Source organism: Lepisosteus platostomus, chromosome 24, assembly GCF_059453375.1.
Source record: "Lepisosteus platostomus isolate fLepPlt1 chromosome 24, fLepPlt1.hap1, whole genome shotgun sequence".
Taxonomy (NCBI): domain Eukaryota; kingdom Metazoa; phylum Chordata; class Actinopteri; order Semionotiformes; family Lepisosteidae; genus Lepisosteus; species Lepisosteus platostomus.
In genome coordinates this window covers 10,231,723-10,256,190 of record NC_142634.1, presented here as the reverse complement: position 1 = coordinate 10,256,190, position 24,468 = coordinate 10,231,723, and the positions used below count along the sequence as shown (strand labels likewise).

At 40.0% G+C, this 24,468-nt stretch overlaps 2 protein-coding genes across 3 annotated transcripts in view; one reads left to right on the top strand and one right to left on the bottom strand.

The window, feature by feature from the left end:
- The window catches only part of lrrc75bb (leucine rich repeat containing 75Bb), a 46,033-nt gene extending 25,819 nt beyond the window's left edge, over window positions 1-20,214 (bottom strand). The window contains exons 1-4 of one of the 2 annotated variants that reach the window (XM_088618833.1): window positions 19,906-20,214; window positions 19,468-19,780; window positions 9,144-9,272; window positions 3,959-4,071 (exon numbers count right to left, since the gene is read on the bottom strand). In XM_088618833.1, the coding sequence (XP_088474959.1) occupies window positions 3,959-4,071; window positions 9,144-9,272; window positions 19,468-19,758 (533 nt within the window). In that variant the 5' untranslated portion in view covers window positions 19,759-19,780; window positions 19,906-20,214. Of the gene's footprint in view, window positions 1-3,958; window positions 4,072-9,143; window positions 9,273-19,467; window positions 19,781-19,877 lie in introns of both variants that reach the window. The other variant, XM_088618832.1, reaches the window with a different exon arrangement.
- The window catches only part of LOC148641605 (glutathione hydrolase 1 proenzyme-like), a 67,913-nt gene that overhangs the window by 23,077 nt on the left and 20,368 nt on the right, over window positions 1-24,468 (top strand). The window lies entirely within an intron of this gene.

Genomic DNA, 24,468 nt, shown 5'->3' with positions numbered 1-24,468 from the left:
TAATAGCGAGACTTGACTGATTTCATTCTTTCAGATCAATTTTTTTTAATTCAGTCTTTCCAGCGCAATATTATACAGTATAACTCGTCCACTTCTTATTTTTCTATGCATTTCACGGAGAGCCGTTCTTAAAAATTATGGCATTTTCAATCTTTGCGCCACAAGCTTCAGACTCGCACTGTATTTTTTTTTATTAGTGGTCAATTCATTTTTGTGTCTTATAAGTGAAAAGTGGATCTAAATTCTTTTATACATTTTCTTGTTCTTTTGTTAGATTTTCTTAATAACTGCTGGTTTTATGCGAGTTGTTCTTTATTCAAATATGATTATTTCCAACTATATACATTTCTTAACTTATGGGTAGCTTTGTACTGTAAATAGTGTCTATTTGAAGAGCCTATTTGTGATGAACCAAGACAAAAGAAGTAGTCAGGTTCTTTCTCCTTTGAAAGCTGCATCTAGGCTTCTAAGAAATGCATGGTGTGCACCAGTTTATTGATTTATATATTTGTTTTCCTCCCAGGGAGAATTTCTAGATCTAAAGAAAATCCCTACATCTCACATACATGATAGCCAGTGAAAAAAGGTTATTCTTTTATTCGTGACAGCCAAGGTTTGATGAGACTGCGCTGTTGAACTGATGCCAAAAGCTTTCAGTTCAGTGTGAGGACAGAGTGCCATGTGCATCGCATTGCAATGATAAATGATACATTGCGTGTTCCTGTAATTACTGCAGTAGTTCCACGAGCCATGTAGCAACTGGAAGAATGTCTGCAAGATATTAATCACTACATTGACTTGGGGCCTCAAACAGGAGGTTGTTCTACTGGTGGTTTTGAAAGGAAAAAAAACAGGAGCAGAGAGAAGGGAGCTCCTGCTTACATGTTAAAGAAACCAGACCATGGAAGCCATGTTTTACTGTCTGACAGAAGACAAAACGAATAAGACAGAGTCATTTTCTCTCTGAATATATCTCTTCTCCTGCTTCCTGCACGCCTGCGGTGAAATAAGGAAAACATGATAATTCTGTGGATTAATAAGGTTTTAATAACGATTAAACGTGTTATCGTAAGACTGAATCTTTCTGCAGTTCAAAGCTGCAGTCACTCCAGCTGAATAATTTACCGTTTCCAGGGCCAACTGCACCCCCCCCCCTCCACCCCTAACCCCTCAACTGTACATTCAAACTTCATAGGAGAAAGATCCAGAATCTTTAGTCTGTCTGCTTCAGTAACCAATGGCAACACATTAGTTAATGCAACAGGCCTCTCTGCATTTCACTTTTTATTTTCAAATAAGCCTCTGTACCAGAGAGATCAAAGAAACACGGACTAGAATTCCACAGTAACAGGAATTGACCTCCAGTTCAGTTCTCCATTTGCATTGAAAGAATTCTAATTAGACGGTGCCTTGTGTTTGCACAGAACAAACCTGAATCCAGTAAGCTCTAGATCTCACTGTGGACAAGTACGCAGAGTCCATTCCTGTAGTCTTTCCTGTAGCTCACTATATACGCTCAACAAGACAGCTAATGTGAAAGACATGCAAAAAAAAAAAAACCCTGACAGAAGCCTCGCAAATTAAAATGAACCGTCATGACACCGAGAAAATCTCTGCAGGTGAAACAAAGCAAGTCACGAAATACAACTGACATAAAGACAGCCTGGCCTTGAGCTTCACTCATGACCTAACAGAAGTTCACATAGAAGGTTGACAATATTCCCACTCATACAACTGTGTAGGAACACTAGATAATTACACACTGTTACACTTATTTAAGTGGAGGAACTCAGGTATCACTTTTCCATCAAAGTATGTAAACATGTTGGACACAGTAACACAGGAAAACTGATATTCAGAAACATCAGAGCCATCAGATGCCCTTCATCGACTTTCTCCCCTTCCTCAATCTCCTGGTTCTGAAACCCGCTTATGAATTCTGTAATCCCCTTTACTTGACTGAATTATATGATGGCAACTTTCACACACAACACTGTTCACAAGAAGACAGGACACTATGTTCCTTAGTTCCTCAAACACTCAAAGTCATTTTTCCCTGCTAACTGCTAGTCTCAAGGTAAATGTAACAAGACGTCCTTTGTAAACATTTGTACAGTAATCGCTTGCTACATGAGTTTCCATTTATATGAGAAATAATACAGTAATTCCTGCCTATTGTTTTCATTTAAAAAGCAGATTTTCACTCTTACAAGCTGGGCTCTCACAAAGCGTTGTTGAGATTCTATTTTTCTCACATCTTCTTGGGTGAGGAATTTTTTGCATTGTATTTTTATTATTTATAATAAAGGCTTGACTGTGTTAAGTGCGTATAGTACAGGACAGTACCTAATGTTTATGCAGTCGCTAAGAACTGCCATGAAGTTACTGCTGTACTGTACCCTAAATGAGTTGGAGTGTTACTGTTTCCCTGCCTGTCGTTTGTGCATCAGCCAACGACTTGAAGCATGTTAGTCAGATAATTAGCCAGGGATGTTATTGCTTTCACACTTAGGTACTGTTCTGTGCTATATTAAGGTGAGCGCTGGTGATTGAAAGAACATTTTTTTAGTTCTGGAACCACACAGAGTTTGCAATGTGGAAAATAACGGAAATCCAATTTCCGTTTCACGCGTTTTCAGCCTACAAGCAGTTTTTGAGGAGCAAATGAAGCTCATACAAGGAGCAGTTACTGTACTTCAATTTTATTTCTCTACTGTAGTGGTTCTGGACTTCTGTCGTTTTGAGAGAAAATGAGAGTCATAATGTAGAGGGAATAATGTTGGAGTGCGGCATGTTTGTCTTATATTTATAACTATATTCAGGCAGTGCTCGCCAACCCTTGTATCTAGGGACCCATAAAGCGAAAAGGATCAACAAGTTATTAACTTACAGGAGAGAAGAGTCCATATTTATATTGGCTGATTTAGCCAGCAACTTCAACACTGAAAATGCTTGTACAATCACAGAATTAAAATCATAATAAGCTGGCAGATTCAGAGAGGAAGCCTCTGCAGGTAATAGTCATTGTTTATCTACAAATGCTCTCCAATGCATTTATTAGACTGTAACCAACAGCGATTGCACCTACCTTATTATCTTTAAAGAAATGATTAAACTCAGCTCTTTTGTAGATTCTATGCTAAAGTTCTCTGGATGTATTCTGAAATTACCAAGTAAACCTCTTTTCTTTGTATGAGGATTAATGCACATCCATAAAATCGATGAGATATTATAATTGACGATGTAAGTGTACTCTTGAAGTATTATCACTTGAGGGAGAAACTGATTTTTAACTAAAAATACTAAACCCAGCTAAGTATATTCTTACACTGGTATAAAGACTTCTTTTAATGTAAGACTGCTTAGAGCACAAAACCCAAAGAAAAGTGATCATGCTTTGTGATATTCTACCTAGAGTTGTCTTGTCAGCAGTAATATGCAGTACACTGGAGGAACTACACACAAAACTTAAAGAGTCTATAACCGAGAGACATGTATACATATTATACCTTCCTTTAAATTTTCCCTTAAATTTAAAAACAGTTAAAAAAGCATACCTTTAGTTATGTTTAGTTTAGTTTTCTTTCCTGTACTGGAAAAAAGTGTCTCAGACGCCAACTCACAACACTTTGTCACTGAGATGGCTTGCTGGTACTGTTAATAAACATTGTCACAGAAAATGTTAACTACATTTGCTGCCAAGTATTTAACTTATCCTTCCTTTAACCCCGCTTGGACTAACGCAGGGCATGACTCTATGTAAAGCACCTTGCGTCAAAAGTCATTAAGATCGGCATCACCCACCTGCACTGCAATCTGCTCTTTAGGCGAGATGGAGAAACAAGTTTTGGACTCAGACAGAGGTTCTATAAATAAGCACACCTCCTGGTTATTCTTTTGGCGAGTAGTCTTGACTCACGGGGGGATGATCTAATAAAAGAAGGGATTATGCACTCACCACGCTTGTGACTTCCTGCGCGGCATGCTCTGACGGAGCCACTTGGAGTGAGGGGTCAGATGGTAAATCAGCTGTCGGCATATCTTATCGGAGGACTTCGAGGGGTCCAGCTCCTGCAAGAAAAGCCGAGACCAGTGGTTAGATAAAAAAAAAAACTATTGTACGTGGTTTCGCTCATCCATTCAGGTGGATGCTGCACATTGGTGGTGGTGGAGGGGATCCCCATTACCTGTAAAGCGCTTTGAGTGGAGTGTCCAGAAAAGCGCTATATAAGTGTAAGCAATTATTATTATTATTATTACTATTATACATTTCCTGACTTCTTCTTCTAATTCAGGGTTGCAGGGGAACTGGAGCCTATCCCAGCAAGCAACAGCCACAAGGCAAAACACAACATGGACGGGACGCCAGCCCATCACAGGGCACACACAGACGCATCAACTCACAGCAGGGGCAATTTTCCCACCAGCACGTCTTTCGACTGTAGGAGGAAACCCATGCAAATGTTGGGAGAACGTACAAACTCCATACAGATAGCACTCTAGGTCCAGAATGGAACCCAGGGCCCCAGCTCTGAGAGGCAGCAATGCTAACAACTGTGCCACCGTGCCTACCCATTTACAATTTCATGAAAAATAGAAATCCGTTTAAGATATAATTTAGAACATAAGTACGCAGACACAAACCTAGGAGTTTTCAAAGTTAACTATTGTGATCAAAAGTTTATTTCCATTAGAGATACCAATTGAGCCTTGTTATAAATTATTACATTCATTAATATACAGTATTCCACTTATACTGCATGCCCAAAACTCTTATTGCAGACAAAAGATCTTATTAAAGAGCTGGTTTCTTGCCATTATTGCCTGTAGAGCTCAGGAAAGTGACCCTTTGCTTTAGTTATGGAACAACACACTGGATCACAAATATGTAGTGGCCTTCAGATTGCACCCTAGCTTTGAATAAATCATGTCCTCTCCCACGTTTTGGATTGGCTACACTTTTAAATGTCATGGTCCTCTTTTCATAATGTCTGTCGAGCTTAAGACGCCACCATAATTAATTCCTGTCCAAAGCTCTAATTTATTATCTTCAAAACAAACAGGAAAGAGGCTTTAATATGATCAATGAAAAGATGTGTTTTCTCTAGCCCTTTTCTTTTTTATAGAACTCTGTAGCCTAAAAGCAATTACTACACAACACAATAAAATACAATTTAGCCTTCTTCCTATCTGTCGCATTCTTTAAAGGGATTGAATTTAGCCAAGCAAACTAAATCGAATTACCATGAACAACACAACCCAACCAAGGCAATTAAATAAAACTACCAGTACATCGTAACAATTAACCATTCATGCTCGTTTCTCCCGATACCTTAAAATCTGAACAGTTTCAGCCCTTTGCTTGTGTTTATACAGTATATACACATTGGTCATAAAATGAAATGTGCAACAAAGTCACCAGGATATTGTGAGGAAAATGGCAACATATTTTTTGTAGCAGATGAACTGACATTTTATTGAACAGATAAGGTAAACTCATTACACAGATTAACATTTCTTAATCTTGCTTTACACCGGATTACAGATGCTGTTTTGTGGGATCTCTTGTACTGTAGGTTGGATAACCATGTGCCTGTTCCCTGAACTCTAAGCCTTAGATGCCACTTATCATCCCATCTTATCTCACTAAAGCTCAGTGGGTCTCAGGTCAATTGAGCAGTGTTTCCTCAGCACTGTTGTCACATTCTCATCTCACAAAAGGGCTGTTCATCTCACATAAGCAGCTTGAATACGTGCGTTGCTCTGCTGGAAGGTTGTCACACGAGAGTGAACCCACAAGAGGGGCAACAAGTTAGTACCTGGTTCTTGATCTATTAGTTGCTGTGCAGTCTAGTTGCCTTCAATCACTTCATGTGAAGTTCTGTGGCAACTAGACACTCCTGCCCAGACTATCCCCACTGGGATAAATAATGGGAGATGTTGTGATTTATGGTCTCCCAGATCGTGGGCTATCTTTCACAGACTGTGTGTGACTATAACATTTTGCCAGATTAGAAGCTGCTGGGTTTGAACGCCCAACACTGCAAGTGTCAGTGCCCTGTATCAGCACAAAGGCATGCTCTTGACAAGCGGGGCACATTGTTTCCTCTCTGTGCTTTGTTACTTGATTTTCACCACGCCTGACACTGAACAGGCTAAATCACCTCATCACTTGTGGTTTATCAACCCTCGCACCAATGACACGATTTAGTGCTCATGCAACACTTAAAAAAACTTGATTATATCAGTCACATATAAATTATCAGTTAATCCAAATGGCCCAAAAACACTTAATATCCAATATTAATATCCTGAAACATAAATTTCAAATGATGCTCAGAATATACATTACAGACATTAACTTTGCAGATTCTTTAAAATCTTATTTATATTAAATAATGCACAATAGAGGCTTCTGTATTTAAAACAAAATTAATTTTTATAATTTTTTTTTATTGGTTATTTTCATTTCTTAGGCATTCTCAATAAATAATATTTATATTTATATTACAAACGGACATTTAAACGCACAAATCACAATATGGTAAAACTTCAGATACTGATAATGATTAATGTTCCTTCCTACTGTGCAATCTGGGGATAAACCACTCCTACAAGATGAACATACATTTATTGTGATCGATGAACATCTGAAAATTGATCAAAAGAAAATTAACAAAAGCGACCCAGTGTTTCGAAAAACAAGTTTTTTACCCTTTAAGTGAGACTTTTTTATATATACTGTATTACTGCATTTCAGTAAGCCAAACCCAGTTTTAAAGACCTTTTCCAAAAGGGTTCTAACAGAGGGGACTGAGAGTATTAACTCATTAATAAAAGCCAGACCTGCCCCCTAGAGCTGGGGTATCTTGTCACACAAATGAATGCGTTGATCTTCTTCCTCCAGTGCTCTTATTTACATGTCAGTCAGCTATCGTGTTGCGACTTCAGAAATGAAAAAAATATGCTAATGTCTCTCTGTTGCTGCTTCAGTGGTTTGATTGTCAAAGCAGAGGAGGACTGCCATTACATTAGCATTAACCACCCACTCACAGGCCTGCGAGCACAAGCCTCTCTCTGTTACACAACTGTCTCCCCGAGACGGAACGACAATTCTTCACGAGGCAGCTAATTAGATAAATAAGGCTTAGGCTTAGACAGGGAGGCACTGCACAGGACCGTACAGCAGGCTTGAGCAGGGAACAGGGAGCTGGGGGGAGAGCTCATTTAGAAAAGTATACAATGGAAGCCCAGGGATTCTCATGGTGGTCTGATGTGTTGTGCTTCACCATGTGAGTCTTAAAAGCTGGTTCTACGTGAAAACCACTTAACTAGCTTAAGCTGGAGCTTTTCATCTGAGCTCCTGAGCTGTTTATAAGGATTTTTTAAGACTGCACACCTTTTAAAAAAGTGTTTTTTTAGACTGAGCAATCCATCAATCCATGCAACCATTTTATATAACTGTATCCTTAGAGGTCAGTAGGTGGTTAAAAGCCTAATCCGTCAGCAAAGGGCCTGCACCTTTCAATTTCTGAACTCAGAAATTTAGTCAATTAATATGGGTCGCATGGCTCTGAGATGTGAAAAAAACAAGAAAAATACATCAAAATGCAAACTCCACACAGACAGTGCTGGCTTGAAGGCCAAAATGCATGAATAATAAGAATAATGTAACAGACTACACCACTGTGCTAGTGCTCAGCAGATCGTGGTGGCCATGGGTTATCTAAAGAAGTGCACATCTAGAATCCCAATCCACATTCTAAGGTCTTCTAGCTGTTCTCTTAAAACTGATCCCTGCAAGTGTTCGGAGTAATGTAACCAGCAATTCAAGAGCTCTGGAGATCTAGATCAGCAACGGTATCAGAGTTCCTGACTTGCTGCCAGGCTGTGAGAGGTTACTGCAGGCCATGGCATGTGGCAACAGCCCAGACCCCGAGTCAGCGAGCTGCAGCTGGAGTTCCCCTGGTGTGCCATTTAATCCAGCAAGCCGCCCTTTGGAGTGACCGCAACGTGCCATTGATGCCGGAGCCGAGCCGAACATTAGAAAGGGAGTCATGCTGGCTCCGAAAGTCACTTTGAGTTTCTGCTCAGCCAATGAAAACCTTCGCAAAATGTGCATATTTGGGATGAGTCAAGAAATGGCAGAGATTGATGACCTATTGACACCCAAACAAAAAAGATGGGTCAATAATCCTCTACCTGTGTGCAATTCTACTTATGTTTTCAGAATGAAAGGACCTGAATTGCATTGCCTTTCTTCTTGTGGCAGCACACCACTATGGGAAATGAACTCAGACTTTCGTATGTCACTAAAACTAAAAATGAACTAATCCAATGGACTTTGCCTTTTTTTCTTGCTGTGGATTTGACTTCTTTTAAATGAATTCACAATATGGGGCCCTCCCCAAATTCTCTGGGACCAGACCTCGTGTGTTGATGACAGGAGCAAAGTGAAGGGTTAACAAAGGACTCCTCCACAGTGGATAGGAAAACACGTGTCATACTGTTTCAATAAACAGGCACGATACACTAAGTGTTGTCAAATCCACAAGTGGACAGGAGCAGTTGACTCAGAGCGACCCTTTCAGCAATGGGCCATCACTAGTTAAAAATAGATAAGCTGTCACCAAGAGCTTTGGAAGGCAGTGGGTTTTTGGCATTCTGGGAATTAACTTGGCCTTGAAAGTGACAGTGGGATGTGTTTTGTCAAGGCATGAACCTGTCAGGCTGGGTGGATATAGATGATTTTTTTTTTAACAGCAACAGGGTGGAAACATCTCACAGGCTTTAATTAGTGTATCATTTAATGAATCCCTGACTGTAAGACAGTGTTGAAAAATTGCAGTTTTGTCTGGCAATAAAGGCAGTGTTAAATGAGAATCCGCACTGGGGGCACTGGGAATGTACTTGGATAGAAATATGATTCTAATATGCAATTCCAATATCCACTCCAGTGAGGTCTTTAAAGACTTAAATCAGACTTAAAATGGCTGTTTTTCAGTTTTATGGTATCACTTAATTGTACTGGTGTATCAAATCTGCTGTAGTCTATACAGAGCTCTGACAACTACAGGATAATTCCATCCACTTATAGCTTATGAGAAGCACGTAATGATGCTTCTTCTTCATTACAGACTTACCTTCTTAGGGCACTGTATATCGCGAGCGAGGCTCAGTAACAACTCGTGAGAAATGGGGTCAACCAGATTAAGAAAGGCAGCATTCTTGTAGAGGATATCATTTAGAGATGTGCCTTCTAAACCCAAGTCCTGAAAGACAGAAAAAGGAATTTTATTGCCTGACAACTGAGCTAGTTTTAATAAAAACACATACAGTACTCTCCTCTCTTCGTTCAGTGTTTTTCCTTCTCTCTGCAGGAGCACAATTCTGTGGCAGTCCTCTATTGAAATGGCAAGCTTTTTATTTTGAACTAGTGCAAGTTAATCTTGATACAGTAGATCCTCAAGTTGTAGTGCAAGCATTTTTTTAGCTTATGGATATTTAGAGAGGAGCAAATAATGTTAATGACATGGCACATCTGACAATGTGCCAATTATAACAGGTTGATAAACGTGATGCATTAGCTACTATAAGACTTCATACTGACAGCTCTTGCACAGCTCACATTGGGTTGTTATGACCAGGTTTTTGAAGAATTTGATCAATGCGAATTAAATATTGGTAAATGACCTTGTTAAAGCCTCTAAAGGCACTGCCTTTGAATGCTTGAATCGGGTTCAATCGTAGCCTTCCCCGTTCAAGACTTAAAAGGTGCAATTTGTTTCGCCTGTCAGTGTAAGAAAAACCTGGAAAATCCAAGAATGTACCTACTGTAGTTGCTGTTTGCTAGATTGATCTAAGAATGGAAATATTTTTTGTATCTTGGTGACCAAATAACGTTTTACTAGAGCATTCAACAATTTTAATTTAACATTTCTTAGATTTAAATTCTACGCTTTTAACTAATTATCCTAATATTCTGTTCACATTTTGTATCCCTCCCAGTGTGTAAAAGTTTAAAGTGATTGTGCTTATGTAAACACCACAGTTTTTCTCACATGTAAGCCTCTACAGTCTTGGTGTTTCACTTATTATAATTGCAATTAATGTTTCTGCTGCCTGCAAGTGATACACTTAAGAAGACCAGTGGTCCTAAAACAGATTCCTGAGGTACTTCGCTTATTACATCAGACAATTTACCCTTTATCAATTTTTGTCCATTAAGCAATTCTTAATGAAGTACACATATTACCTCAAATGTCTACGGCTCATAATCTAAGAATTAATCTATTATTAGGAACATCTATGGCATGACCACATATCAGCAGGACAACACACACTCTTTTGTTGCTTATGCAAGATGCAAACAGGACAGATACAGTACGCCTGGACTCGCTAGACTTGAGCCCCATTGAAGATCTGAGGGATGAGCTGGGATACCATGTGACATCTAGGCTCTACAGAACAGCAAAGACACATGCAAGCATGCCCAGGCATTATAAGAGGAATTGGAAAGCATTCCAAAATGGGTCAAAGCATATATTATAGTTTGTATTGGTTCCACTCGTGACTATACTAGTCTGTACTCCTACTTACACAGCACAACCCATGCTGATCAACACTGCTGATGACAAATGTCAATGAGCATCCTGATTATGCTATCCTGAATTGCATAGCATATTATAGCACAATTAATTTCGTCAGTTTCCTGACAGGACCTTTAAGAATATGCTCCAGTTATGAATGATCATATTATTTCAATGCTCAGTATGCAAGGAATAATACTGTGCAGAGTTTGTATCACCTAAAATGTTATACGGTATTACGTTCTTCATTTTGACAGATGCAGTCAGGTGCTGTAATTTGTCAGTGAACAAGATTGTCAATATTTTTTGCCAGGCCCCAAACTTGACATATAAATCCATAGCCATCCGACCAACACCACCTTGCCCTGGAGAGGACCATGTTTTTCACAAATCAGAACGACAGCACAAGGGAGACAAGCAGAGTTTTGCAGTCCTGTAAAAATCATTTACTGTCAACCTACATCCTTTTCAAAAGGTAGAGGCCTCTGTACCTCATGTTTAAATGCCAATAGGGATAATTCAGTCTTCGTGAGCATGACTGGGTAGCATCAGAAAACCCATTCTTAGAGCATGACCTGGTTTATTTAGCTTGTTTGCCGTCCTCATGCTCGTGGTTATAAAAAGTTCATTCTTTCATCAACAGTGAACGTACTTCCATTTCGTTTCAGCTGGTCTGGATAATGTTGTCTTCATGTCCCTCTCCACAATGCTGTGAGCATGTGTTTTTATCAGCAGCAATCTTTGGAAACACTACACCACACAGCACAATAATTTAATCAATCAAACGAGCTTCGTACTGGGGCAAAGGTTATTTTAGGACAAATCAATGCAATAATATGTAGCCTGTCTTCTTTCAAGGCACGTAACGAGAATGTGAAAATTTGCCTGTTTGCATTTTAACTTGAGCTGGAACTCAATTGTTTATTTTGTTTTCAATAGTTTAAAATTTGTTATTACTAGTTTATGGGAGTAACAGAGGTTCCCACAAACGAAATTGTTAAACAAAGGTCAAATTGTTACTGTATCTGACTCTTCTTCTTCTAACATCTAATTATTTCTTCTGCTGAGGCTGATATAGCACATCCTTTCTCACAGCACTCCTTCCATCTCATCTTCACCCATGCAGGAGTCTCCCTGGTTCATTCCTTATGGCCAAGGCAAGTAAACCCCCAACAGTAAAATATTAAGCACGTTACCCCTTTATACAGTATTAATTGACTCGGCCCGTTAATTGAGATTTGACAGGCCTCACGCAGTGAAATTGTCAGGTTGGGCTCTACCCTCTTGCAGTTACAGCCTTATTTCCACTGGTTAGTGGTGCCAGGCAGGACTGCATCCTGGCCGGGATGCCAGTACATCACAGGGAACACATTCACATTCTGTATGTACTGTGTATGAGGGGGCAAACGGAGATACCAATTAACCTCGGCATATCATTGGAATGTGGGAGGAAATCAGAACAGCCGGAGAAAACATTGGGAGATCATACAGACCTTTCATTGTGAGATTCAAACCCAGGACCCTGCTGTTGTCTGCCCACTATATAATTTAATAGATAAAAGACAGTTTCTCATACCACAGTATTTTCTCTGTAATACTCTCAGTAATAGTCTTTGCAGGAAGGTATTCTATAGTTTTCAATACCTATTAACACAGCATTCACGAAATCTCTCATCACGGGGCTAATGCTCCACAGCATGAAAACCACTTAATAGGCATCTGAACATTGATCTTTCTTTTTAAATAGTCCTTGCAGATTCCATGCAGCTCTTGTCCTGTTATGCTGCATTTAAAATGATAAGTTTAAGAAATTCACCTTTCCAAAAAGTGGTGCGTCCACCCATCATCCACAAACAAAAGAAATCTTTCATCTACAGCTGAGTGACCTGATAAACAATATCAGCTTGAACATATACAACATTTATCTAAAGACAGTAAAACATACTTGTTTAAGGCAAAAAAAAAACATATATCAAAAGGAAGTGACTTCTTGGAACATTTCAACAATTATTCCTAATCATCATGATTAATGTCAGTTCATGACCACTGCAATCACTCCTTTCTAAATTGGCTTCGTACGCTTTCTATCAGATTTCCTGGAATAAACGTGGAGATCATTCTGAATGTTGTTTCTCGCTTTCTGTAGTGACTGGCAGCCCCTAAACTAACCCCCTTCTAAGAAGAGCTTCATTAAAATGTGGCTCTGCCTGTCTGAAGAGGCAGGCCTGTATGGCTTTGTAATGAGGCTCAGGGATCATTAGAGATCAGAGCAGTTGGACACCAGAGTTGGATAATTACAATGCACGACTTCGTTATGAAGGCAGAGGTCCTAGATTCCTGTCTCGCTTCTTCAAAGAACAAGGGTAAAAATAGAAGAAGAAAGTCAAGCATTCCTTTTTTAGAGGCCTCCAATGCTGGCCATTCTACAGGGATATAAAAATAAATCACTGGCTTTGTTTTGTGTACTTCAGCAACCCACATTAAGTCCAGTGAAGTAATCAGAGAATTCAAAGTCCCTGGCTTGTATTTTGGTTCCATGTGCTGTTGGATTAGGGCCTTTGTACAATGACAGGTTCATCATGCTTCGCTTCAGCCAATTCTAAGTGGTCGCTTTAAAAGGCTAAAATAACTCTGGCACCAGACTGAGATTATATTTAGATGTTTGAATTCATCTGATCAAATGAATATTGCCATTACTGAATCCATTAAATACATTGTTTGTACACCGCGATCCTCCTTTACTATATATAATTAAATTCAATTTAAAAAAATGATTAATGTTTTAAGGAAAGGAATAAACCTTTTTCTTACACCATCTCATCTAGCATCTATTCTTGAAATAAAAAAAACGAGCTTTACATTTGCTGCTGTCATTTAGACAACTACATTTTGCAGTACATACCGTATACATAATACATCTCTGTTCTAATGTTCTAACCTTCTCATTTTGTTTCAATGAATGCTAATGTTAAAACATCTGTGCATGTAGTTCTTGAAGTATTGTCTGTTTTATGGGTTTTTTTTAACCCACAGCAGAACAATCAGACACATATTGTGTGTCATATGCAATTTTTTTCCTTGGGTGGATGTTGCTAGCCAAAGCAAGCCAAAGGCTTCAGTAACAAACGGCATGATTGTCTGTATTAGCTGACGTGAAAATATAAACCTGTGACTTAATCAAGCAAAGTCAATAAAGACGAGTGAAGCAGGGAACCACTTCATTTACATCCCACTGCAAATGAGCCGTTGGGTGCCCTGTGCTTATCGATATTCCGAGAGCATTGTGTCCTGCCATTTCTTTGCTGAAACTAACAGCAAATCCATTGTTATCCAAAAAATGCTTCGCAACTAGACTAGCCAACAAAATTCAGGAGAAACTCGGCTGTCAAAGTAAACAGGCAGCTTATAACAATTCCAAAGTCTGGCAGAACTCCTGTCCTTAACTCCACTTAAACGTCAGCTGTAACGAACCCACTAAGCATTCAGATAATTGTACACACTCATTAGGGCAGATGGATACACAAAACAAAAAGCTTTTAAGAATGGAAACCCACACAACATGCCTTGAATTTCCAACTCCAGTAACCACCATCCTGAACACTGTTTTGCATGTACAGTACACTGACAAAAAAGGCTGTTCTCTTTTGTCATTAAAATAAAATCTGATATCCTCCGTTAAGATATGGACCTTGTAACCTAAGTGCTCTGATGGAAAAAGTCATTTGTTTTGTTACATTTTATTGCTGGCACCACACACATATTCGATCCATTACAGCAGTGCTCAGCAGGAGGGAGTAAGGTTTATAGGGGGTGAAAGAGAGTAAGAAAAGCAGACAGTCTCGTCTGGAATCATTTTCTTGGATAAACTGAAGATTTCTAAGATACTGCACATTAATTTTCATTAACGTCTTTATTTTCATGTTAATGCAATCACCCTATTTAAGAACCATTCTGGTCTTTCATCTTCAGGGCGTTTGCTCTTATTTTCTAAGAGTACAAACAAAGGAAGCACTCTGGTTTCAGTCTCCTGTCTCCCACTGTGATGCCACTGGAAGAAACCTACAGGATCCCTATTGTTTTTTTCTGGAATGGTCAACACCTCACAAATACTGTAGGCCGAGAGAAACGACTCCAATGTACGGTATTAACCGATGGGGTAATTACTAATTACTCTGCCAGCTGCATCACAGTTACTGCTGCTCAAGGTGTGGAGAAGCAATTCTGTGTCTGTTTTTGCTTGCGAAGCACAAGGTGACTAAGACAAGTGACTGGCTCCTCTCGATCACCCTGTGTTGCCAGTGCACTGTAGAATATTCATGCAGAAGCCTGGGGACACCAACAGCAGCTGTGAAGCTGCTCTTTCATTACAGTGATGTCCTGTACAAACTTCTATCCTGTTGCATTAAGGGGCTTTGGTCACAGTGCCCTTGGCCATTGTTGGTGAAGCAGGCAAAAACTAGGACTGAGAAGGCATAAAATGTTTTAAAGGCATTAATAGGACTCCACCCACCCTCTATATCCTATTTGAAATGCACAGTTCCAACATATTTGGTGGGGTTTCTAGAATGTCGTATAAAGTTACTTTGTGGGAAAAATCCTAGTCCAGTTTCTGAGCAGAAGCCTCAAGCACTGCAACACAGTGTACGAAAAGCACAGATGCTTCAGTCCTTGGGTGGTTTTACATCCAAGGAAACAAGGTTGCTTCTAGAAAGAATCTCTTTTTATCACTCATGTGCAGCTTTTTTCTTTTCTGTCTTCCGAGGTTAAGCAACACATACTTGCAGCTCAGCAGTCATTGTTACTGTATAATATACAGGTCAGGATGCTGGTAAACTGCCTATCACGACTGTGTACTACATCTGCCAAACTGTATATATAATTTATATAAATTATATATATCCCTGATAGACTTTTATTAGAAATCATAAATATAAATAATTAAAACTGAAAGCACAATTAAAATCAATGTGTATGTAAACATATTATTAATTTTCAGTACATCTCATTTTTCTCTTTATCTACTATTAGCTTGCTTGATCCCCAAAGCTACTTACTATATACAGTACCTTTTTATACAGAATTACACAGAATGTTAAACAATTGCTCTAGATTTCTTTACCTACCTGTTACTTTAGAATGAAACCTTACTAACCTTCAATAAGAATGCGATAGATATGATGTGCCTAAAACTCTTTTTTTACAGGGTTGTCTAAAGCAAAATATTTTCGAGAAGTGTTCAGTCATTAGAAATTGGGGATCATTTCACATATCAACAGGTACTGGATTGGACAGCTGGAGGTTTGGCTCATAAAATTGAGCTGCATGTGAGAAGCCATTAAATTCTGCACTAAAAGATCACTAACTTGAGCTGCGCTATGAACTATCATTTGGTGCTGCCTGCAGAAATACCAAGAGCATTTTTTGACAAAATCAAAGTTGCATTAATTATAGCGATTTTTCTGTGTATAGTCAACAGAATTAGGGATGAACAGTTCATGACATAGGAGTAATTACATAAGGGGCTCCCAGTAGCAATCTTCAAATGTATCAGAATTATCAATATGCTAGGCATGTTCTGTCTCACAGCATATTGGTCATGAAATACGTGAATTATGTTGATAACCTAACTGTGTTGGTTTAGCCGCATGCATCTTTGAAGGAATGCTGCAAGTGAAGAATTTAATTAATTTAATATTATGTTCCATTTTAAGTAATAGGTATTCTTCAAACCTTAATATAATCTGACATAACAACCAATAATTATTCAGATTAACATTTAATCAATCATTTCGAATCATTTGCAAAATGCCCACATCTGTTATTTCCAGGTCAAATTCTACCTTATTATTATTAATAATGATAATAATAATGATAATTGTGGCAGTGTCAGTGACCATCGGGTTTCTTCTTTCCAGTCTTCTCCTCCAGTCCCTCTGGTATTACACAAGAACCCCATTAAGCAGGAGTGAGTCTGAGTAGCATCAGGGGACTAACGGAGAGGCCAAGCTGTAATAAATGCATTAGGCAGAGTGAGCTGGAGATGTGTCAGGTTCCAGTTTCTCCCCATTTGCTGAGGATACAGGGGTGAGAGTACGAGCCCTTTGTGACACCCTCTTACAGTACTACAGCACTTTGAAAGAAGATTTGTAGAAGATATTAATGGCAGAGCTGTATCAAGCTAAAAATTATCCGTGCCAGGTTCCTAATTTACCTTCATTTCCTCTATTAATTATACAGAAAGGGCAGCACAATTATACCCTTTATGCATGTTAAGTTTTATCAACAATTTAATTGACAGTTAATAACTGGCAGGCAAGTAAGCACATTGTGCTTATACTGTTTTTTTTGGACTGAGACAGAGTAACACTTCTCCCGGGCAAATGAAAACAAAAGAACTGAAATTAAAAAACTGAAAATGGAAATTTACTGAAAAACTGAACGAAATGAAATTGTGTTGAGGCTCAAATTATCGTGGAAATATTTGGAGAAATAAATTGATAAAAACATCTGCGCCATTACCTTTCGGTGCACTGTCAGTAATAGGTTAGGGGATGCTGTGCATTGAAACATGTACATTAAAGTTGGTCAATTTGCAGAGAACGCAAGTTCTGTAGAAAAAGAATTTGTGCAAATCTTCTGATGACAGCCTCTGAGGATAGGAAAAGTTTCCTAATCAACAAGTGCATCTGTAACTCTGTGTATTATTTCAAGGTCAAACCCCCCCATTAAAAATGTGGTGTGCATTAATCTCCACATTTGGGATCAGTAGGAATCCCTTGCAGCAACTCATTAATAAAAGCTGTTGCATAAATCTCAAACTCTGATACTCCCTAAGAGCAAACAGCACTTTGAAGATACTGCTCTTTCTCACAGGAATTTTGACTGAGCAAAGAGTCTTCAAGTTAAGTATGGCACAGTACAGGCCTGTTCCATACTGTACTGCCAAACAAGAGGTGCATGTGGATGCCGAAATTCAGCAATACCGACTGGTTTTCCATCCACCTCCCCTGTTGTGTATACCCACTCTGCCACAGTGTCAGTGGAAAACACTCAGCTCAAAACCACCCCAAAGGGAAAACCAATTTTAAGGTAAGTGGTACGAAACACAGAAGCACCTGTTGAAGGTTAAAGAGCTGCCGTGGAAACTGACTCTGGATGGGCCAGCTTCTACAGTATTTCACCCCTTTTCTGAAAGGAAAAAACAGAACCCTGGAGCACCGCGCTGCTTCAGCACTCTCTGTTTGCAAACAGCGCCGAGACACTTCCTATCCATTGTCTCTGACTCATTCCAGCGCACATCAGCTGGTTTGGGTCTCCGCTGGATAACCTAGTTTTATTTCACTTCCATGAGAAATGAAAAGGCACCACTGCGTGTACTGTATAAGTGTCTGTGATATTAATATCACTGCCTTGGGGGGTAAGATATCGGACCTTGAGCCTAACAACGGCTCTCCTTGCTTTACTGCCAAGATCAGCGAGCTTCTGTCCCTCTGCCTGGTAGCTGGTGCCATATTCCGTCACAACAGGTCCCCCGTTGTAAACAGTGTGATTTCTAGAATGTGCTCCATGTTGGAGCGCAGCACAGAATTCCTACTGCAGTACAGCTCAGAGCACTCTTATTACTCTCCTTGTGTGTGGCTCTTTTTACAGTGCACTGGTTGTGCCCAAACTGAGGACCTGTATAATTATTAATAACATGAGTGGAAAGCTTTGAAACAACTAGGAGAGATGCATAGCAGGCTGTTGTTACGACTTGTAGTCATTTTCATACAGTAGCTGCATGCGATGACAACAATGCTCATTTTAGTCTGTCACACCCCAGAACATTCTTAAGGTAACTATTCTTCCATCGTAAGAAACACTACTAATCGTAGTGAATACGTGAGTAGTGAGAAACACTACTCGTCATGAGTTGCACGAGTTCTTTGCCAGGAAACAATCAGAATACGCATACAGTGCTATGTTCGAGGTATTCAGATTAATTTACAAACCCTCGTCTTCCCCCCCCCCCCTCAATCACTACGTAGTATTTGTATTGTAAGAAGGTTTTTTTTTACATGACGTTTGAAAACTTGTCTGCATAAACGTTGCTGACTTTAAAGAAACTGCAACCACATGTACATTCTTAAGACACACTTCTGCAATCCAATGAGAAATATGATATTCTTTTCAAGTACGGTGACTGGCTCATATTTTCCCTATATATAGAAACCGCATGGAATTGCCAAATACGTGAGCTATAATTGGAGTTTTTATAGTAGAGTTAATTTACTGGGTTCTGAAGTGCAGGTTTTATAACTTTTGTGATGCTCCTCTTGTCTTCTTGTATACCGTCGACGCGGCGCCAGTGTGTCGCACGGCTTCTCATTGTGAATGAGTGTGCTCTCGTTAGACTTAAGCAATTAAATTCATTTTTGGGTTAAGCTGACGGTTTTAATTCGTTTTAAGAATGTCTTGTTTTCAAAGTTCAATTTGCACTGCTGCTTCCACAGCAAAACAACCTGTGGTCAGCGAGCCGCAAGCCCGAAAAGTAAGGACTTTTAACAAATGAGAGATACGCGTTCACGGACAGAGAAAACAGCAATATGTCGGTTTAATTTGCACCGGCTGCCGGCTAGACATAAAGACCGGAGGTTTTCGGTTAAAGTGCAAGGCTGAATCTAAATCATGTTTGTTTAAAAGATAAAGATGTCCCGTTGAAGCTTTGCACGGGTATTACTGTACGTGCAGAAATATGTCAAAGTCGCTACGACTGAGAAGAGCGATGAGATGAGAGGTTATAGAGATAACAACGTGTTTCCTATTGTCATTACGTGAAGATGAGTCCTTGCGAAAGCATGTTAACACTACGCCGGCTGCTCGATCTTTTTTTTTTTACCTTTCTCAGTAATTTTAGGACGTCGCCCGCCTGCTCCACCTTGTATTCCCGAAGAAGCGCCTGAATGTCGCGGATCCATCCCACCCTCCTCATATACGGGCTCGGGTTCGTCTTCCTCAGCATCCCCGGCAGTTTGTCGGTTTTCAGGATCAGGGATGTAAACAGAATGTCTCCCCTGGCTCGGCGTCCACTCCTGCCGGCTTCCCCGGTCGTATCGCGCTGCTGGCGTCTCCTCTTGGAGAATTTCGTGTCCTCGTCCAGACTACTCTGTCTGCTTAGTCTAGAACCCATCCTTTCCCAGCTACGGTATTGACTGCCAGAAAATAGAAAAAAAATAATCATTAAAGTGAGTTTAACAGCGAGCTCTCTTTGTATGACAGAATATGTAGGATACAAATTCAACCAGAGACCTTTACTAATTATTCCTGTGCAACCCACCCAGAGAGAGGAAAACTTGACAGCCTCACACGTCCTTTATTGTTTTGCAGTGCATGACATTTAATTTTATGAACTCGAAAAAATGTTGTTTAAGGAGCATGCACGGAAAAGAACAGGCTTCTTAAGCATTCAAGACATCGCTGCCTTCCAGCCTGCAAACATTTTCAGTGGTCCGCTCTCGGTTTTGTTGCTTCTCCCGAGTGGATGTGCACTGCTACTGTATTCCGTAGATGTCCCTTTACAACACTGTTTGTGTCTGACAGCACGCACCACACGAGTCTAGTAGCGCCTGTCCAATCAGACCGGGTTCTGCCTGCGTGTCTGTTTATAAAGAAATGCCCCGCGCTGCCTGCCTGCTTTCCTTCCTAGTATTCTGCTGTTTTTGATCATCTTAGTGGCCCTACCACTATGCATACACGTATTGTCTTCTTGTAGCATTTCGTTTCGTGTGCTGCATTCAGAATACATGAAAGCCTTCAGGTAATTAAGTTCAATTGCACTGAGTCGCTGTGTCGTCTGGTAACTGAAAACCCGGGGTGTTGGTAGGTAATGAGGCTGAGAGACGTGAGAGTGAAATCAGGGCTTCAATTCAGAGCACCGTATTCTCATTTTCTACAGTGATTTCAGCTTTTAAACCGGTCTCAACATGCCAAAAAGCTGCATAGGTTTACTCTTTAGAATTGTGAAAAACATTTTTCCTGGGTGCTCTGATACTAACCCGGACTGCCGACTCGCCTTGATGCAATCAATCTATCTAGGAGGCATCCTCGTTCAAGACACGGATGGATACCATTTCGTGTTTGAGCAACTGTGTATGTGCACTACCTTTAATGTATCCCACACACCACCCCCCCCGTGCGATCTGTTTGTGAAAAACAATGTCGCTTGTTATAAAATACACCGACGGGATTGCTGCAGGTGTCTTCCGTTTGATGTGAAACATTGTCTCAAAGCTAAAGTGATCACTTGAAGCGGGTTGTACATTAAATGAAATGGTAGGCCACTGTATGAAAAACGGAGCAGTATTATCCGTTTCTGTCTTTGATTTTCAGACACGTGTGTTCGCAGGGTTATAAATTGTATAAATGACAGGACACGATACCCTTTTCCCCCTGTTCTGTTTTTTTCCGAGACTTTTTCAGGTACTGTAGGTTGTAAACAGTGAACAAGCCTTACAATATCATGAAGTGTAGCAGATCATTTGAATGTAGAGAGGAATAAAATACGGTCGAGCTCCCTTAAGAAGTACAAAAAGGCTTTTGCAAAATCACATCTTTTGGAAGAGAAAGTAAGACAAAAAGTCAAGACGGGAAGTCAAGACGTTATTATCGAAAGCCAGTCTGTCTATAGTTTGCATGTTCTCCCTGTGGTCATGTACTGTATGTAAGTTTTCTCGGGGTTCTCCAGTGGGGAGGTGTCGGGATCAGTTGTGTGCTTTCAGTCCTTCAGCTGTACCTCTGAGGTAGCCTGCACATGTCCTCCCGCCTCTCTGATATTGGATAAATAAATAGCATGAGGCACAATCTTCATCAGACGTGCCCTAGGTGTAGGGTTCTGGGATTACTTATGTACATCAGTTAATTAAGCTTGTCCCTACCTGCTTTGCAAATTACATCATGCAATTTGTGCACTATATCACAGGACTGTCTTATGAGTAGAAACTTCTCTCTTTTCTATTTGCTCCTCTCAATATGGAAAAGCAGACTTTCAGATCCTAAGGTATACTACAGGAAGACATACATAGAATTAGACTCTCACTACACCAGGAAATACTACATTTTATGTATAGAACAGGATGCATTAAGCATTGCTGTCCAGTAAATACTATATAGTCAGTTTTATTACCTCTTGATCTTTACAATCTGTGATAAAAAATGTAGGACTTAATAATAGGGTGGTACCAAAGAACACCCAGCATTTCCCTTTTAATATAATTGCATGTCATACAATATGACATGCCTGCTTATTTTCATTACAGTGACATTAGAGAGATTCTGGTACAGTGGAAAGCTCTGCAGTGCTGACAGATGGTGCAAAAACAAGGAAACAAGTGTCTTCATGAATACTAAATATTGTTCCTTTTCACTTAAGGCAAGAAGGCTTATTTATTGGTAACCACCTAATCTCTTCTTAACTCCAAGCTACTGCTTTTGACTTGACTTTGCATGGGGAAAAAATTGCACTTCTAAGCAAAACCAGATTTCAAAGCCCTTTGTAGTGTGTGTGTGTGTGCACAGGGAGTTGCACAGAAGCCAGGCTGTGCATGAAGAAAAACGTTCATATCTGTGACACTTCAAAACGATGGAGCTTGTGCTTAAGGCTTGTAATTAGGTGGATTAGACTTTAACAAAGGCGCATCATAAGCATGTTTATAGGTTACGCCACATGCCTAGTCGGTTATATAAGAATGGTGGTGATATGATGGATTGTGTTGCACACAAGCAGGATATGAAAGGCTGCAAGGGAGGGGAGCCCTGATTTTAAAGCTGTAGCCTGAGGTTGAATAGAAATGAGGAGCCTAGGAATCACTGGGGCTCCCTGGGAAGCTGCCTGTATTTCATTATCGACGCTGTCAGCATGCTGACTCAGCAGTCCAGGGCACTGGAGACTAGCTTCACATGAGGGTGCGGGTCTGGAGTCCAGGCATCTGTCTGCGCCACTCCGACTCTGACTTAGAATCGAGCGCCCACACACGCCCTCTCTCTCCCTTCACATAGGCTTTAGTTTGCATCGTCTCTTTTGGTACTTCTGTTTTTTTTTTAATTTATGAATCTACAAAGGCAATCAGAAGACAAAAAGAAAAAAAAAAGATTGCCGGTCATCTCAGAACCTCAAGTATTACATATAGAAATGAGTACAAAGTCTATTTATCATTCTTTTGCTTTTCTATGGAGGGAGAAAGGCAGGTGAAGAAAAAAAGTACAAACTTCCAAAAACATAAAATCATTATCATTAGGTTATATAAATAATCCGCCTCTCCCAATATCTCTCAAAAACCTCCTTCTGGAGTCTTAACGGAAAGGTTAGTTTTTCCATTTCATACATGTCTGAAACAATAACAGTCCAGTTTTCTTTGGTTGGGGGGGTCTCTTTATTACTGTTTACGTGTTATAGTTTTCTTGCTTGCTGCCAAAAATACTTTCGGCAAGTATTTATCTCCTCCCACAACCTCGTCAGGCAGATTACCCAGATCCAGAACCGGACAAGACTCTGGAATTTCTCAACATAATAGATCTTGAATCTGAGACCACACTTCTTCCCAGTAAGACTGAGTTCTTGGACACTGCCAGTATATATGGAAACTTTCTCCATCTCTTCCCCAGCATGGTTGTGGCATAGGTTGCATCTACATTTGAGTTTGTGTCCTGTGTTCATCAGAAGAGGACATGGAGAGGGTTAACAATCCTCATGCTCCTGTCCCAACACATCGGAATCAAGCCAAGCTCCCGACACGCACAGCTGAGAGAAGACTTTTGGATGTTACAGAAGCAATGTGTTCCCGAAGAGCAGTAAATCCAGCTCAATCGCAAATGCTTTGAAGCACAAGCCTGCACCAGAAATGAAACAAGAGGACAAAAAGAAAGCAAGAAAGAATACACTTAATTCTACATTGCAACAGTAAATGTGCACAGTCATTTTAGTTTTACAGAGCACTTACTTTACTGTACCACGGCTTCTCACTGCTTGTGTCCTGGTTTACCTTGTCTCTCTGTGCTTCACCATGCTTTACTGTTTCCCTTTCCTCTGTTTTTCCTGTGCTTCACAGTAAATGGGAGAGAAAGAACTCTTTTAGAAACCAGTGAGATTGAACCGTAACTCTCTGGGTACTCAGTATTGTGCTTGGTATGTTCTAATATTCTATGCCTCACTGAGCAGCTTACAAGATGTTGTCAGAGGATTCCATGGGGGCACACAGCCTGTTTTCTGTACAGGTCCTCCGCTAGCTAACTGGTGTTTAATGGGGAAAGTAAGTGCACTCAGGTAGAAGCGCCATGAAATAATGGATGCACTACACCGAATAACGTATAAAAGAACTTTGCTTTTTCTTTCCAGAGCCAGTTTTCCTTGCTTATTCGTGGCCTTTAAATTGAGTCAGCCGGCCAGTTTGCTCATTGGCCCTGCCTCCCTGCATTTACAACAGTACTGTACCTCTCTACTGCTGTTATGTTCTGTCTTTTTCAGCCCCTCATAGAGAGTTAAGCCCCGGCTCTGTGTGAAAACAGATCAAGCTTTGGTTTACCTGAGCGCAGAGAACTCCACTAAGGGCGAGCACATCACCCACAGTGGAGACAAAACACTGATGAAATGATCTGTCACTGTTGTTGATGCCTCCATCATTAGTAACTCCAATAAAACACAAATAAAAATATTCTTCAGGGAGAGAAAGTATTATGGCAATCATGAAAATACAGCATGTAAGCATTATAAAATCTAACAACTTCGTTCTAGTTAGTTTTATCATCCTTCTGATACTATCAGTGTATTTTCTGATAAATCATTATATATATATGTGTGTTAATTGCTGAGGCAAATCCTTTTAAAGCGATTTCCAAACAAGACTGA